At 37.0% G+C, this 15,741-nt stretch overlaps 2 protein-coding genes and 1 pseudogene across 2 annotated transcripts; 2 read left to right on the forward strand and 1 right to left on the reverse strand.

The window, feature by feature from the left end:
- Positions 1 to 1,022: 1,022 nt before the first annotated feature.
- LOC107459945 (receptor-like protein kinase) lies at positions 1,023 to 4,610 on the forward strand. The gene has a single exon (XM_016078263.3). It carries the CDS (start codon positions 1,206 to 1,208, stop codon positions 4,455 to 4,457), a length of 3,252 nt encoding a protein of 1,083 aa, XP_015933749.1. The 5' UTR covers positions 1,023 to 1,205; the 3' UTR covers positions 4,458 to 4,610.
- A 1,127-nt stretch (positions 4,611 to 5,737) lies between these two features.
- LOC107459706 (calcium-transporting ATPase 9, plasma membrane-type-like) overlaps positions 5,738 to 15,741 on the reverse strand; it is a 16,066-nt pseudogene continuing 6,062 nt past the window's right edge.
- On the forward strand, positions 12,808 to 14,392 carry LOC107459707 (protein ENDOPLASMIC RETICULUM-ARRESTED PEN3). The gene has a single exon (XM_016077939.3). It carries the CDS (start codon positions 12,927 to 12,929, stop codon positions 14,280 to 14,282), a length of 1,356 nt encoding a protein of 451 aa, XP_015933425.1. The 5' UTR covers positions 12,808 to 12,926; the 3' UTR covers positions 14,283 to 14,392.

Below are 15,741 nucleotides of genomic sequence, written 5' to 3' on the forward strand. Positions count from 1 at the left end.
ACTATTAATAAACCAATTTTTTTGAAATATTATTTTTATCAACAATATTAGAGTTGCATAAAAAATTAGTCATTAAATTAAATATCAATATAAAATACATGTTAAAATATAAAATATAGATAATTAATTTATATATAAATATATATATTATTTAATTTATTTTTAATATATATTTTTATTTTAAAACATAATTTATATAAATAATTAATTTAATAGTTAATTTTTAATGTAAACATAATATAATCGTAAAAGGTAAATTTTTTATTTAAATAAATTGTTTTAAATGTTTAAAATAATAAATTTTTGGATGTTTGTTAAATAGAAGACTTTTAGATGTTATTTTTCTTGTAGAATATCCAAAATTGCATGCATTAGAATATTTTTTATTTTTTTTAACAGCCGTAGGGACCAAGTTTGGTAACATGTTGTCTGACGCGTCAAACTAAAGAAGTTGGCAAATCGGATTATAAAAAATTTTCGTGGTGATTTATCAGATTAATTGTAAATTCACGGAAGAGAGACAAAGGTAGCACCATAATATAATCAGAAACAAAGGTTCACACTTCACAGTTCAGACTTCAGACTCTCTGACCTTAAAGAACAACCCAACAGCAACTACAATTCGATTTAAATATTTATAAAGTCAGAATTATTGTAACAATATAAGCTTAAAATGATAAATGGTAACATAAACTACTAAAAAAATCTAGGCAAGGGTATATGGCATGTCCGACGTACAATAACATTAAGTATTTCAGTTCACATGAGAGGTGGTAATTTTGGAGTTGCGTTCAGACGTGGAAATGAGTGCAATAGGATTAAGATAAAATAAAAGCAGAGGCAAGAGCACCGTGGCAATCTCTGGTCCCAAGAGAGTCATTAGCCCACCTGCTAATGTATCTTATTGAGAAAGTAGAAAAAGGCATGGGAATAACGGATGCAACAGCCAACTATCATTTTCAATGCGTTTCTACATCTGTACCGCATAACATTACAATAAAATTAATGCAGTGCAGTGTCACCTTCTTGAGCAACCTCCTTTCTTTCTCTGTTCACACTTCACACACTCGAGAACATTGCATCTCATTCCACTCTCTTTCATACCACAAAACACCACTTTTTTCCCATTGCAATGGCCTTGGACTTAGCCTTCTCTCTTGTAAGTCATTATTCTTGTATTCTAATCGTGTAAGGGGAGTGGGTGAATGAGTACGATGAGGGTTCTTCTCTTGTTGTATTGCTTGTTGCATGCTGTTTCTGCACTGAACTCTGAAGGGGAGACTCTGCTTTCACTCTTGAGGAAGTGGACATGGGTGCCTCCTTCCATAAACTCCAGCTGGCAATGGCAGCATGCCTCTCCGTCTCCATGCTCATGGGCAGGAGTTCAATGTGACCATCATGCCCAGCACGTCGTCTCTCTTAACCTTGCTGGCTTCGGGATTGCCGGTCGCTTAGCACCTGAAATCGGGAATCTCACTCAGTTGCGCCGTTTGGACCTTGCTGCAAACTCGCTCCACGGCCCAATACCTGATACCTTGAAAAACTTGCGCAACTTAAGGTACATAAGCCTTGCTGATAATTTATTCACAGGCCATTTTCCAGCTTCCTTGACTCAACTCTCACAGCTACAAATTGTTCACCTCTCTGACAACAATCTAAACGGTTCCGTCCCCATAAGTATTGGGAACATGACTCAGCTCAAGATCCTGTATCTTCAGGATAACCAATTATCTGGGACAGTTCCCTCATCCATTGGCAACTGCAGCAAACTACAAGAGTTGTTTTTGAATCGGAATCTGTTGCAAGGTGTTCTGCCTCAGAGTCTAAACAACCTCCATGATCTTGCTTATTTTGGTGCTGCCAGCAACAGCCTTACTGGTGCCATTCCATTTCCAGTGGGCTCTTGTAACAATTTAGGGTTTCTGGATCTATCATATAATGTGTTTAGTGGAGGCATTCCCTCTGGCTTGGGGAACTGTAGTGGTTTATCAAAATTGGCTCTTGTCAACTGTAACTTAGTCGGAAGGATTCCATCCTCCTTTGGTTTACTGACCCATCTTTCTTTTCTACATCTTTCTAATAACCGCTTATCCGGAACAATACCTTCCGAAATGGGACACTGCAAGTCTTTGATAGAGTTGCAACTGTATTCCAATCAACTGGAGGGAAATATCCCAAGTGATCTTGGGAATTTGAGTAAACTCAAGGACCTTGAGTTGTTTTCCAATCGATTAAGTGGCGAAATTCCACTGAGCATTTGGAAGATTCAGGGTTTGCAGAATGTCCATGTGTATAACAATCACCTCTCTGGTGAGCTACCTTTGAAAATGACAGAGCTCAAGCACCTGAAGAACATCTCATTGTTCAACAACCGCTTCTCTGGAGTCATACCTCGAAACTTGGGAATTAATAGCAGTTTAGTCCAGCTGGACTTTACAAATAATAGGTTCACCGGCAACATCCCACCAAATCTCTGTTTTGGCAAGAAATTGAGCTTGCTGACTCTAGGCATCAATCAACTTCAAGGTAGCATGCCTCCTGGTTTGGGAAGTTGTACAACTCTTACGAGAATGATTCTCAAACAAAATGCTCTCACTGGGCCTCTTCCTGATTTCGAAAGCAATCCAAATCTCACATATATGGATATCAGCAACAACAGAATTGATGGAGCAATTCCACCCAGTTTGGGAAACTGCAGAAATCTCACCACCTTAATTTTGTCTGCGAACAAATTTTCGGGGCTTATACCTCCGCAACTTGGAAAGCTTGTGAATCTCCGAACCTTGGATCTTGCTCACAACAACTTAGAAGGCTCTGTGCCATCTCAGCTGTCAAATTGTGCCAAAATGGACAAGTTTGATGTGGGATTCAACTCCCTAAATGGTTCATTGTCATCAAGGTTGCAGAGCTGGACAGGGCTAAGCACATTGATTTTGAGAGAGAATCATTTTAGTGGAGGCATCCCATCTTTCATTTCAGAATTTAAAAAGCTTTCTGAATTGCAGCTTGGTGGTAATATGCTTGGAGGCAGAATTCCTGGATCTATTGGAGCATTGCAGAATTTGATCTATGGGTTGAATCTAAGTTCCAATTGGCTGATAGGTGGCATTCCCGTGGAGATTGGAAAACTGAAAAAATTGCAAATATTGGATCTATCTCGGAACAAGTTGACAGGAAGCATACAAGTTCTTGATGAACTCGCCTCATTAGTTGAAATCAACATTTCATACAACTCTTTTCATGGTCCTGTGCCGAAGATGCTAGTGAAGTTGTTAAATTCTTCATTGCCATCATTTTTGGGCAATCCTGGACTGTGTATTAGTTGTTCAACGCGGGATGGCCTGGCTTGCACTAAAAGCAAGTACCTGAAGCCATGCGATAACAAATCACCTAAGCGGAAAGGCCTTAGTAAAGTTGAAATAGTGTTGACAGCAATTGGATCATCCATTTTTGTCATCTTAGCGCTTTATGCGTTTGCTTTTGCTGGGAAGTCAAAGCATGGAGTCAATAATAACAATAGTATCTGTGGAGAGGAGGGGTCTTCCTCCTTACTTAACAAAGTCATGGAGGCTACAGACAACCTAAGTGAACGGTTTGTCATTGGCAGAGGAGCCCATGGAGTTGTCTACAAAGCCCTGGTGGGTCCCGACCAGGCTTTTGCAGTGAAGAAGTTGGGATTTGGTACAAGCAGATTTAAGAAGTTGAGCATGGTGACAGAGATCCAAACCCTCGGAAGAATTAGGCATCGAAATCTGGTGAAAGTAGAAGACTTTTGGTTGAGAAAAGATTTTGGGCTAATCTTGTACAGGTACATGCCAAATGGGAGCCTCCATGATGTGTTGCATGAAAAGAATCCAAGGCCAGTTGTCTTAGAGTGGAGGGTGCGGTATAAGATAGCTGTTGGGGTTTCTCATGGACTGGCTTATCTCCATTATGATTGTGATCCTCCCATAGTACACCGAGACATCAAGCCAAAGAATATACTTCTGGACTCTGATATGGAGCCTCATATCGCTGACTTTGGCATTGCCAAACTGTTGTCGGTATTGACAGAGAAATCGTCTTCATCATTGTCGTCGTCTCTCCCCCTTGGCACAATTGGTTATATTGCACCAGAGAATGCATATGCAACAACAGCTAGTAGGGAGTCAGACGTGTATAGTTACGGGGTAGTCTTGCTTGAACTCCTAACCAGAAAGAAGGCAGCGGATGATGGTGATTTGGTGGGTTGGGTTGGATCCCTCTGGAGAGAAACAGCAGAAATTGGCCAAATTGTGGATCCAGGGCTTGCACAAGAATTCATTGACACCCACATAATGGAGCAAGTTACCAAAGTGCTTATGGTGGCTCTGAGATGCACTGAGCAGGATCCCCACAACAGACCCCCAATGACACTTGTTACCAAGCTCTTATCAGATGCAAATCCACCAACAACTAATACTAATCCTAAGGGCTAGTTTATTTTCACTTTTCAAACAACTGCGTTGTAGTTGTGGTGAAACACAGGAATTGGAGTATGTTTGCGGTGGTGTATAAGAATTTATTTAACCCATCTCATTCTTTTATCAAACTGATCGTGCAAACACTGAGCACGATATATATTGTATCCAGCAGATTAGTATGGAACTAGAAAATATGAAAAATTAGAGTAATTCTTCCCATAAATTTAGTGGTTCTCTTTTTTGTTTGTTGGATTGATAACTTCACATTCACATACACAAGTAGACTAAAATATGTACGTTTCTACAAATGGTGTAACACTAATAATGTAACAAGGGGGGATCCAATGTTTGACATCTGTCAGAATCTAGTTGGCAACATATAGCATCTATGGAGGGCACTGAGATGGGGTTGGCAGAGCACAACGCCAACATTGAGGGGGAGGTCGATAACATGAACATCTGGAAGGCCGTTACAGAGAAACCAGAGGACAAAACCTTACAGCCAATATTAATATATTATTAGGGAGACTCCGAGAGTTACTTGGCCACTTGGGAATTTCACAAATCACTAGTTCGCGACTATAAAGAAAATGCCAAACTTGTACCCTTGTATTGTAATGTTTGATAAAGAGAACGCCTAAGTTGTCACTTGCCTTGAGATAGTATTTTTATACTTTATAGAACAGATAAAATAAGATCATAAATTAATAATAAAAAAAAGTGACGTGTGGAGTATTGTTTTTAAATTGGTTATCAAGATTTAAAAAAAAAACACCATAATGCATACATTGTTTTATATTTTTCTCTCTAACAGTTCTTTTTTATATTTTTTTGCACCTATATTTAACTTTGATTTGTATGCTTCTTGTTAAAATATATAGCTTTACAGTAGTGCTACGTTACCAACTTTTTATCTGTCAAAATCTGCCAACTTGAGTTGGGCTGGACATGAAGCCCATCTACTAAATAAAGCCACATCTAAGTTAATCATGGTTCTCTTGGTAACGTATACTTTTCCATAGCTTTATATTATACTATTCCGGTAAGCCTTTATTCTTATTTCTCTTGGTCCGATAGCTGGATGAACTTTTAAATTAAGAACAAATATTATCGTTATGTTTAAAACTTTAATAGTACAACATCATCTTTTTAAAAAAGGTTATGTCTAAATATAAATTTTAGATTTTTTTTTCCTCCTCCAATTACCTGTGCTTCTATAATATATAAATATTTTTTTTACCATGTTTACAAGTAGTAGAGAGTATATGGTTTGCGTCTACGTTGGGGCATGCATGTGATGAAAATATAATATTGCTGCTATATTGTCAATATAATTAACTACGAATAAATTCTAGGAGGAAATTAAATGAAACTGCTGATATCTGTAATATATAGGGAGGGGGACAAATTAGTGAGGGATATGTCACATATGTCAGGCTAGCTAGTAAGCTTACTAGCTATGAATTGAAGGAGAGTGGTTGGTGGATGCTAACTATGACTAGCCAGTTCTCTCTCGTATCTATTGTGGTTGCGCAGCAGCAGTAGTACGAGACTTCTTGAGTCGTCTGATATGCTTCTTTAAGGTCCGTGACCATGGTGTTTTCGGAACTGGAATTAGTTTTCCAACTACAGCAAGAGGCCAGCTGTGTTACATTAAAGCAATCAGTCTTACTATTAATGCAATATATCAATCAATCAACAAATTCAATTCAATTGACCACAAGAAGTAGTCTAGCTGACATGAGCAGGCACTTGAGTCAACTAACCTGATTATCCCAATACCAAGAGAAAATAACCAAAGTTTCCAGTCAAGGCGCACTGTTGAGGTGAACTTTCCGAGAAACTCGATGATTAGTATCTGAACAGTTTAATTTGACTTAATTAGATTCAGAAATACGTGCATGCAAATGCTAAATGATTAATTTAGAATAACAATTGGATGCCTGTTCACCTGAAGCACAAATGTCATTCCAACAATTCCCATGAAGAGACGATTCTTAGTCACTCCTTTGAAAACATTCATTTGATCTATTTTTCTAGCATTGAACTCGTTAAATATCTGAGTCAAAACATTACAACAACCGTCCCAATAAGAATCCTATATACTGTATTACACTATAAAATTATTTTGTTGCAAGGGATGGGGATGGGACAGAGACACATTGTATAAGGAAATCGCAGATTTATCTCCAAATTAAACCATTAATTAAATAGGTTTTCACTACTTACTTGGCATAGAACGAATGTGTTGAATATTAAAGTATTCTTCACTTGTAAGGAGTGAGATTTAGAATCTTGATCATCACCTAAATTAATACTTTGCCAACCGAAATTAAGAATGAGAAGAATGGTCACTTGATAGACAGCCTGGAAAAGCAAATGTATAAAAAATCATAAAGTGATAGGATCCAAAGAGGTATATGTAATATGTTTTCAGGCTACACACAACTAAATGATGATCTCACAACAGGACAATGTGCAAGTTTAATTTCTCCGCACAGTATTAAGAATGATGTACTCTAGCTACCTGTATGACCAAGTTCCTCCACGTGACATTAGTTATAAGAGATTCCCTGAAAGATCAAAGAAGAGTACAGGGTGTGAAATTAAGGCGAGAGACATTGTAAAAGGCAGAAATCAGATCCAAATGAAGCAATACAAACCTTCGGCCAACTGGTGATCTGCGCATAAGGCTGTCAGTTGGTGGTTCCGTAGCTAGTGCAAGGGCTCCAAGAGTGTCCATGATCAGGTTGACCCACAAAAGCTGCACGTAAGCAAATTAAACCAAAACTAAACATATAACTGCAAATAAATTAAAGAGTGAGGGAAGCGTGGTGCACCTGTACTGCATTTAAAGGAACTTCACCAGCAGATACGGCGGCCACAACATTTATTACAAGAGCAGCAACGTTAACAGTGAGTTGGAACTGAATGAATTTTTGAATATTCGCATATACTGAACGGCCCCATCGAACAACCTGAACAAACACACAAAACAGTTTAACTAATTATAAACAGATGATCATGCATATGGTGAAGGTTGGTTACCTTTACTACTGATGCAAAGTTATCATCAAGAATTATAATATCGGAGCTTTCTTTTGCAACTTCAGTTCCTTGGATGCCCATAGAAAGACCAATATCTGCCTAAAAGGAACATAGCAAAAGACGGTCATGAATTATAAGTATAAGGAAAAAAAATATACAATTAAAGATCCAGAGATGGAAGAAATATGGTATACGTACCTCATGAAGTGCAGGAGCATCATTGGTGCCATCCCCTGTGACTGCAACAACTTCACCCAATTTACGCAGCGCTTGCACGAGCAAAAGCTTGTCATTAGGAGAAGACCTCCCCATCACCGTTATTTTCTTAGCAACTTGTTCCCTTTCTATTTCAGATAGTTCACGGAATGTCTTCCCTTCAATTATATTTGGCTCCACCGCCTCTTCCTTTGAACTCAGTATTCCACACTCCAAAGCTATTGCCTTTGCTGTATTCAGATTGTCCCCCGTAACCATGCGTACCTTAACACCTGCTTGAGAGCATAGTCTTACAGCTTCTTTCACTCCGGGCCGACAAGGATCCTGAATATGATTAAAATTCAGGGTTGCTAACCTCAGTCAAAGCAGAATAAAAGGATCGACTTGTAAGTAGTTTACCTTTATCCCAACAATAGCAAGCAAAATAAGCTCCTGTTCTGGCAAGGACCACTTGTCTAAATCCTCTTGATTAGAGGGAACTTTGTCCAATTCGTATGGTCTGTACGCAATGGCCACACAGCGCAAGCTCTGGACAGCCATGTCTTCAATGGCCTCCGTGAAGAATACCTGCAAAACATAATGTTAATCTTTTCCTTATCCGAATTGCTCCAATCATTTTAAGAAACGAACATAGCTAGCCGCCAGTTATAAGAATAGCCAACCAACCAACCAACCTTGTCTTTTTCAATAGATTGCAACTGACCATTTGAATCAAGATATTGAGTGCAGGCTCCTAGAACTATTTCTGCAGCTCCTTTCCAATGTATATGTACTCCAGACACCCCCTGCCACCAGAAATGGAATGGTGTTAATAATCAACCAGCATTTTAAATGCTAATTTATTTATTTGATAAAAAACATTACCAGCTTTAGAGCAACACCACCTCGCTTTTTCTCAGAATTGAAGGGGAAGACGTGGAGAACTGTCGAATTTGATCTGGTAAGATCAAAATTCATCCCCAACTGCCATGACTCGATTAATTAAGTTCAGCTTCAAAATCAATACATCAATACATACATATATACAGACATATATTAACCAACAAGCTAATTAATTAGTAGGACCAACCTTCACGGCCCAAGAAAGAATTGCCTTCTCGGTTGGAGATCCTGAGATCTCTGCCTCTCCACCATCCTTCCAAACGAAATATATAATGCAGTCAGAATGAAAACCATGGGAATAAAATATTCTATAGTTCTAAATTAGATCAACAAACCTTAGGCACAAAAACATTGCCCGTAGTATTCTGTGCAATGCCTTCATTTATGAGGGATAGAACTTCTGGATGCAACTTCGACGAGTCATCGGGTGGATCTTGTTTCTTCCTCCCAGCATATGCCTCAACTACAGTCATCTATATATATATATATATATAGGATTCCGCAAAACAAGTTACTATTCACATGCATATTCATGCACAAATGAGCTTGGTAGACTATCCTTGGTAATTAACCATCAGAGGGATGAATGTAATGTAACATACTACCAACCCACCTGATTCAAGGTCAAAGTTCCAGTCTTATCACTACAAATTGTTGTGGCGGAGCCCATAGTTTCACATGCTGATAGCCTTCGAACCTGCACAACTATGCATGTTTTAAAACTAATTAACTCATGACAAAACAGTTCTGGAGAATAAAAGGATAGTTACCAATGCTTTGTCTGCCATCATTTTCCGCATAGAGAAGGCCAGGCTATATATCACCAACAAAATACAAATTACCCTTAATAGCGGAATGCACGTCTCTCAACATTTGAGCTGTGTATAGTTGGAGTCTATGATTCCTATGATTATGGTGGTTATAATAGCTATATAGGTGTTTGTTTTCATATAATGTAAAAAATACGGAAAAAGATAAAAATAAATAACAAATTACGTAAATTTTACTGCTTTTTATTTAAATAAAATATTATTCTACTAGCAAATATATTTATTCTCTATATTCTATGTATATTATTATTATTATTCTTTATATAAGTATTGGTATTATTAAATAATAAAAAAATATTACTTTAATTTTAATAATATCTTTTAAAATAACATAACTATTATAGTCACTATAGCATAGGTACCATAGCGTCCACTCAATGTACACGGGGAAATAAAAGTAAAGTATAGCGACATTACTAACGTTAAGGTAACTGCCAAAGGTAGACCTTCAGGCACTGCAACAACAACAATTGTAACCTGCACCACTCTAGGTTTAGTTGAGAAACAATTACAAAAACGATAAAATGGAAATAAAACAAGAACAACAAAGTTACATGTATTAGGATTCGAACTTACTGCAATGGTAAAGATTTTGATGACCCCGTCAACTGCATCACTAATACTAGTCTTTCCCGCTACAAATTGCACTTGTCCGTCTACATCTTTTGTATTGCCAGAGAAGTATCTACGATTCCAAAATCATCACTCACTTTCTCTCAACACACACACACACACAGAGCACGGAGCTTGTAGTAACTATTAATAAGTTTTAAGTACTCTACACTGGTTATTACTAACATCACGTGTTACTGCTAGTTAGTAGTACTATATAGTAAGTACTAAAGAAACAACCAACCAAAAAACAATTGAATTGATCTATCTAGCTACGTGGATGCTTAATTAGAAGTGTTTAGTGTGTTTACCTTCCCAAGAGGACTGCAAGAACAGAAACGGCGACAGTAAGCCCAACTATGCCAACAAACGTTGCTACTCCATTCAAACGTACCTATTACGTTACGTGTCACCCAAAAAATATAATAATTAGGTAAAAGTTATAACAGCGTTTTCTTTGTTTAATTTTGGTTTTGGATTTGGATGCATGCGCGCAAGAGAACCTGTAACGGAGTCTCTTCCCCATTATCCTCTGAGATACTTGCCATCAACAGTCCCCATTCAGTGTTAATGCCAACACCTGTTACCTACACATCCATGCCAATATCACATCATGGCATATATAAAAGAAAGAAAATATTAGCATACCACCACACCCCCTAACTGAGATGCAGCATATTAAAAGGATTATTATAATACTGTACCAGCATAGTACCAACTCCATCTGCTACTTTGCAACCGGACATCAAAAATGGTGCCTTGTGATCCTTCTGAACCTGCAGGGCACTCCTAGCTTAAAAATCAAAACAAGAATAAACAACCACTAATTAGGTCAATTGAAGGAATAAGCAACATACAATTTTGCTTTCACCAGTCATACTCGATTCATCAATGGCAAGTGAGTGACCCTATTTTAAGAGGTACTACATCACCAACAACAATATCAAATATGGATAATTTTATTGTTCTACCGCCTCTAGTGACCTGCAACGAGTTAATAACGAGTACATTTGATTAGTTTAAGTTTCGACGTAGTGAGTTATCTGTCATTGTAATATAAACTACACACCTCCAATTGTATATTTTGTTTTTCTGCGTTCAAGTTCTTAAACTGGAGAGATTGCCGATAATCACTGACGGCTGGAATATAAAAAGGCAAAAGTAATAACAATACAAAAATTTAACGGTTTTCGAAGGAGCGAGGGCAATTCTAGAGCTACAAATTTTGTGTCTAAATTACTTAAATGTAAATGTTAAAAAATGTGACCCACTCTTTTATGAAATTAAAACATGTATATTTTGTAGGTAGTATAGAACACACTTTGGACGAAAATTCAAAAAATAAAGGCACCCACTAAAATAAATATGCTAAATTTTTTATTTTTTTATGAAAATACTTGTATTAAAAATATGACTTATTTATTTAGCTACATTTTAAATAAAAATAACATTTTTATAATATACTAAAATTAAATTTTATATGATAAAAAAAAGAAACATCTTCATATACAAATAATTATATATAAAATTTTATATTTTTCATTTTTTAATTATATTCGACTAAATCATATTTAACTTAAAAAAAACACTTTATATAACATCAGTAACTAATTATTGCAATGGTATATATACTGCACATTTATTAAATAATTTAATTAAGTATCAATCCATTCATTATTAAACTGATTATAAACATTAATTATTTTTGTTTATGTTATATAAAGAGTTAAATTTTTATAATAAATGTAAAATTATTTTAAACTAAAATAAAATCGAGTATGTTGCCACCATTTATCTCAGAAAGAAAGTTACTGTATCTAGGTATCAATGGAAAAGAATTTCACAATGATATATAGTGCACATAAATTAAATTCATATATACTATTTTATTTAATATCAAATAACATTATTTTAAACAATTTTATTTTAATATTCATATAATATTTGACATGATATGATGATAAATTTACTTTTATTTATCAAATGAAAGAAGCTGTTCGGATACCTGTAACTATAATGACAAGAAAAACTGCGAAAGTAATGCTCCCACCGTCATACCATCCATGTTCCAAACCCTAACGATTACAAATTAATGAAATGAACAAACTTTTATGAATGATCATTTGAATAAAAATATAAAAATGAAGGAAAAGTCTAGGAATAAACAATTTTATTAAAATTTAGCCTACACTTAACTAGTAAAAGAAAAATAAATAATTCTACATTATTAGATGTGATCTTACACCATTAAAAATATTAATAATGACTACAAATTATAAAACTTGCTGATCTCTTAATATTCCTCGTATAAATAAATTGATTACGTTTGGTATGCAGTATTAATTAAATGATCATTAATTTAAAAAAAATTATTTAAGAAACAATAAGATACCAACTTAAAAAAAATCTAAAATTACTTTATATTATATTTCTTAATTGATGTTTATCTTATTTTATTTCTTTAATTATTGTTAAAATAATTGAATAATATTAAATGTTATATATATAAATTAAGAATAATAAATTAAATAAAATAATTTTATGTTATTATATCACAAGTATTACTTTATTATTTTTAACCAAAGCATTAAAATAAAGAAGGATACATGAGACAAACATTATAAGAGCAGGATTCAGGTGGAATAAGCAAGAGACAAGTAACCAAACTAATATTAAATGATTTAAACTATGCTAAACATTTGCCTTGGTCTTAAATCTTAATAGGAGCCAAACTATGTGCATGTTTGGGCGCCATTAATAGTTAAAAAAATTACTCATTTCGAGGTTATTTTTTACGTTCCTTAATAGTTAAAAAAGAAAACCGAAAATGACCAAAAGTCCAAAACTAAGATAGGGAGAAGCATCAGCTGATAGACATAGTCATCACCAGTCAACAATGGAGGCAGAGGGCAGTTCCCAAGCCTCTGCGGCGGCATCAGAGTCCCAAGCCACCAGCGAACGCATCAAGCTCAACGTCGGCGGCAAGCTCTTCGAGACAACCCTCTCGACCATCCGGTCCGCCGGTCCAGACTCCCTCCTCTTCGTCCTCTCGAACCGCCCCGCCAACGACCCCAACCGCCGCTTCTCCACACAGGAGCTTGCTGACGAGGCCGCCTTTTACGGCATAGACTCCCACTTCCGCTCTGCTGCCGCTCCCCCGCCCTTCTCCGGCATCGATGCTTCCATCGTCAAGTCCATCAGTCCCGCCTCCGAGGGTCTCCCTTCCACCTTTGCCGTCGCCGACAACGGCGCGGTCTGGATCGCCCACGGCGGCCAGATCTCCAGCTATGACTGGAGCCTCGCCCACACCGGCACTCTCCGTACTCACCTCGACGAGATCGACTCCATCTGCCGCGTATGGACGGAGATCGCTGCCGTCGGATCGGAATCCGATGCCGGACTTCATTTCTACGACTTCTCAAGCAGCCGCCACGTTGGATCCGTACACTGGACCGATCCTTCAGATCCTCGCATATTCAAGGCTCGCGTTAACGCCATAACCGCCTCGGAAACCTCCGTGTTCGCCTCGTTCGATTGTCCTCACCGCGAGAACATTGTTCTCGAGATCGACAAAGAGAGGATCCAGATTGTATCGCAGTTAGGGCGCCAATCGGGGAACCAGGCAAAGCACATGGTTCCGTCGAAGCTGACGTTTGTTCCGGCAACCGGAGTTCTCGTCGGAACCGCCATCACGAGCGGCGCGTTCGGCTACTCCGGTTACATACGGATTTGGGACCCCAGGTCCGGAGACGTGGTTTGGGAGACAAACGAGCCTGGTGCGGGTCGGAGTAGCAGGTTCGGAGACTCATTTGCTGACGTGGATGTTGACGCGGAAGGGTTATCGATTTTCAAGCTGTGTTCTAAGTCTGGGGATTTGGGTATGGCTGACATGAGGCGTTTGGGGGATGATCCTTGGGTTTATTTGGAGGAGAAGAACCCTAGCATGGTAAATTATGGTGGTGAAGTGAATAATTTGTTGATGCATTGTTGTTGGGGGCAAGTGTTTGTTGGAAGAGGTGGAAGCTTGGAGGTTTGGTCAAGGGTTCAAGCCCATGGTGGCAGCATCGAAGGTGAGAGCGGGCGTGAAGGGTTGTTTCGGAGGAACTTCGTGGATAAGAGGGGTGATTCAGAGAGAGGGGATATAAAGAAGATTGAAGGTGGTGGGGATAGGTTGTTTGTTAGTAGGGAAGGTGTTGAAGGTATTGAAGTGTGGGAGAGTTCTCATACTTCTGGAGCTGTTCCTGTTTCATGACCCCTCCCCATGGATTAGGGGCCTTTTTTTCTCAACATTTTAGGTAGGGGTTTCTTGTTTTGTAAGATTCATATATTTTTTTCTTTTTGATGATTCAATAAGAAACTGTTTAGTTAGTTATAGCGCTGATATTTTCAGCTGTATACACTTAAATAATTTATAATAAGATGCAATTTCCCTTACAGTGTATGTGTTGGTTGTGATTTTGTTATTACTCATTAGTCATCGTGTTTTGTCAGGTTCTTTGCTAGGGATTTCCATTTTTTTATGCAAGGTTCTTCTTCTTTCATGAAAACTGTGTTATTAGCCATAGAAAGTAGTTCTTTACTCTAATAGCTTGAACATTTTCATATCAAGAAGTGTCTTGGACTTGGTTGTGAAACTATGATCTTGGTATAGTGCCGTTTGGATATCTTCAATCTGATTTACTAATAGTTGCTAATTATGTGAGTATATTTTAGTGAAAGCTTTGGGATCATTTCAATGTTCATGGTCAATTAAGTACTATACTTTTCTGTGATGGCCTTAGTGAACTTTATCTTTCACTATAGTCCTGTTATGTTTGACACAATGATAGAGAAGCATGATTTGTGTACAATGCACCATTCTTGTTAAGGGATATGTTTAGTACTTAGTAACTATTTTTGTTCTCTTTTTTAATGAATGTTATGATATAAAGCTTTGTTTTTTTCACTGCAACATTTTGCTAACAGCTTTTTTTTTCCGGATAAGTAACACAAGGTAACTAGAATAAGTAACACAAAGTAACTCAGCCTGTCCGAAAGAAGCAGGGGTCAATCCGTCGCAGTTTTTACAATATCAAAACACCAAACATATCAAGAAACCATACATATCAAGCTAAACAGCACATTTTTATAACAGCTTTTATGCCTTTGCCAGTTATTACTGTCTTTGATCACACTATTTATCTGCTTTGTTTGTCGTGTTTCCTGAATGAAAACCTTTGTCATGGAAGACTCAGATCATATAGTTTACTTTTGTTGCAAATTATCCTCTTCATTCATTGCTCTATTGGCGGATTACAGAACACACCAGTTACTTAATTCTAAGGATCTCAACTTCAGGTATGTTTACATTACATGTATAATTATTAATAATCTATCTATATTCGATGACCACCATTTCTTAAACTGTCAGGTCTGGATTTTAATATTTAAAAACGTAGTTACTTGTATTTATGATGATGACTTTGTAAGTATTTCCATTTTATATAGTACTACATCAAATTTGATTATCTTGTTTTAGGATGGGATGGGCATTAGAAGTAGATTTCAGCACTACAATTTCCCTACTACTTACCCATGGTTGATATTTGGTCAATTTAATCTATTGCTTATTTATTTTTACTATCATGAGCCATTGTTTATTGATATTATGAACATTTGAGGACATCACCATCTTGTCGTACTATAATTTTCTATTATATTCATTTTCTGAT

The sequence above is a fragment of the Arachis duranensis genome, chromosome 7 (assembly GCF_000817695.3).
Source record: "Arachis duranensis cultivar V14167 chromosome 7, aradu.V14167.gnm2.J7QH, whole genome shotgun sequence".
NCBI lineage: Eukaryota > Viridiplantae > Streptophyta > Magnoliopsida > Fabales > Fabaceae > Arachis > Arachis duranensis.

Bases quoted from the DNA above. Each gene is read 5' to 3' on its own strand.
- LOC107459945 (XM_016078263.3), top strand. From the start codon at position 1,206: ATGAGTACGATGAGGGTTCTTCTCTTGTTGTATTGCTTGTTGCATGCT.
- LOC107459707 (XM_016077939.3), top strand. From the start codon at position 12,927: ATGGAGGCAGAGGGCAGTTCCCAAGCCTCTGCGGCGGCATCAGAGTCC.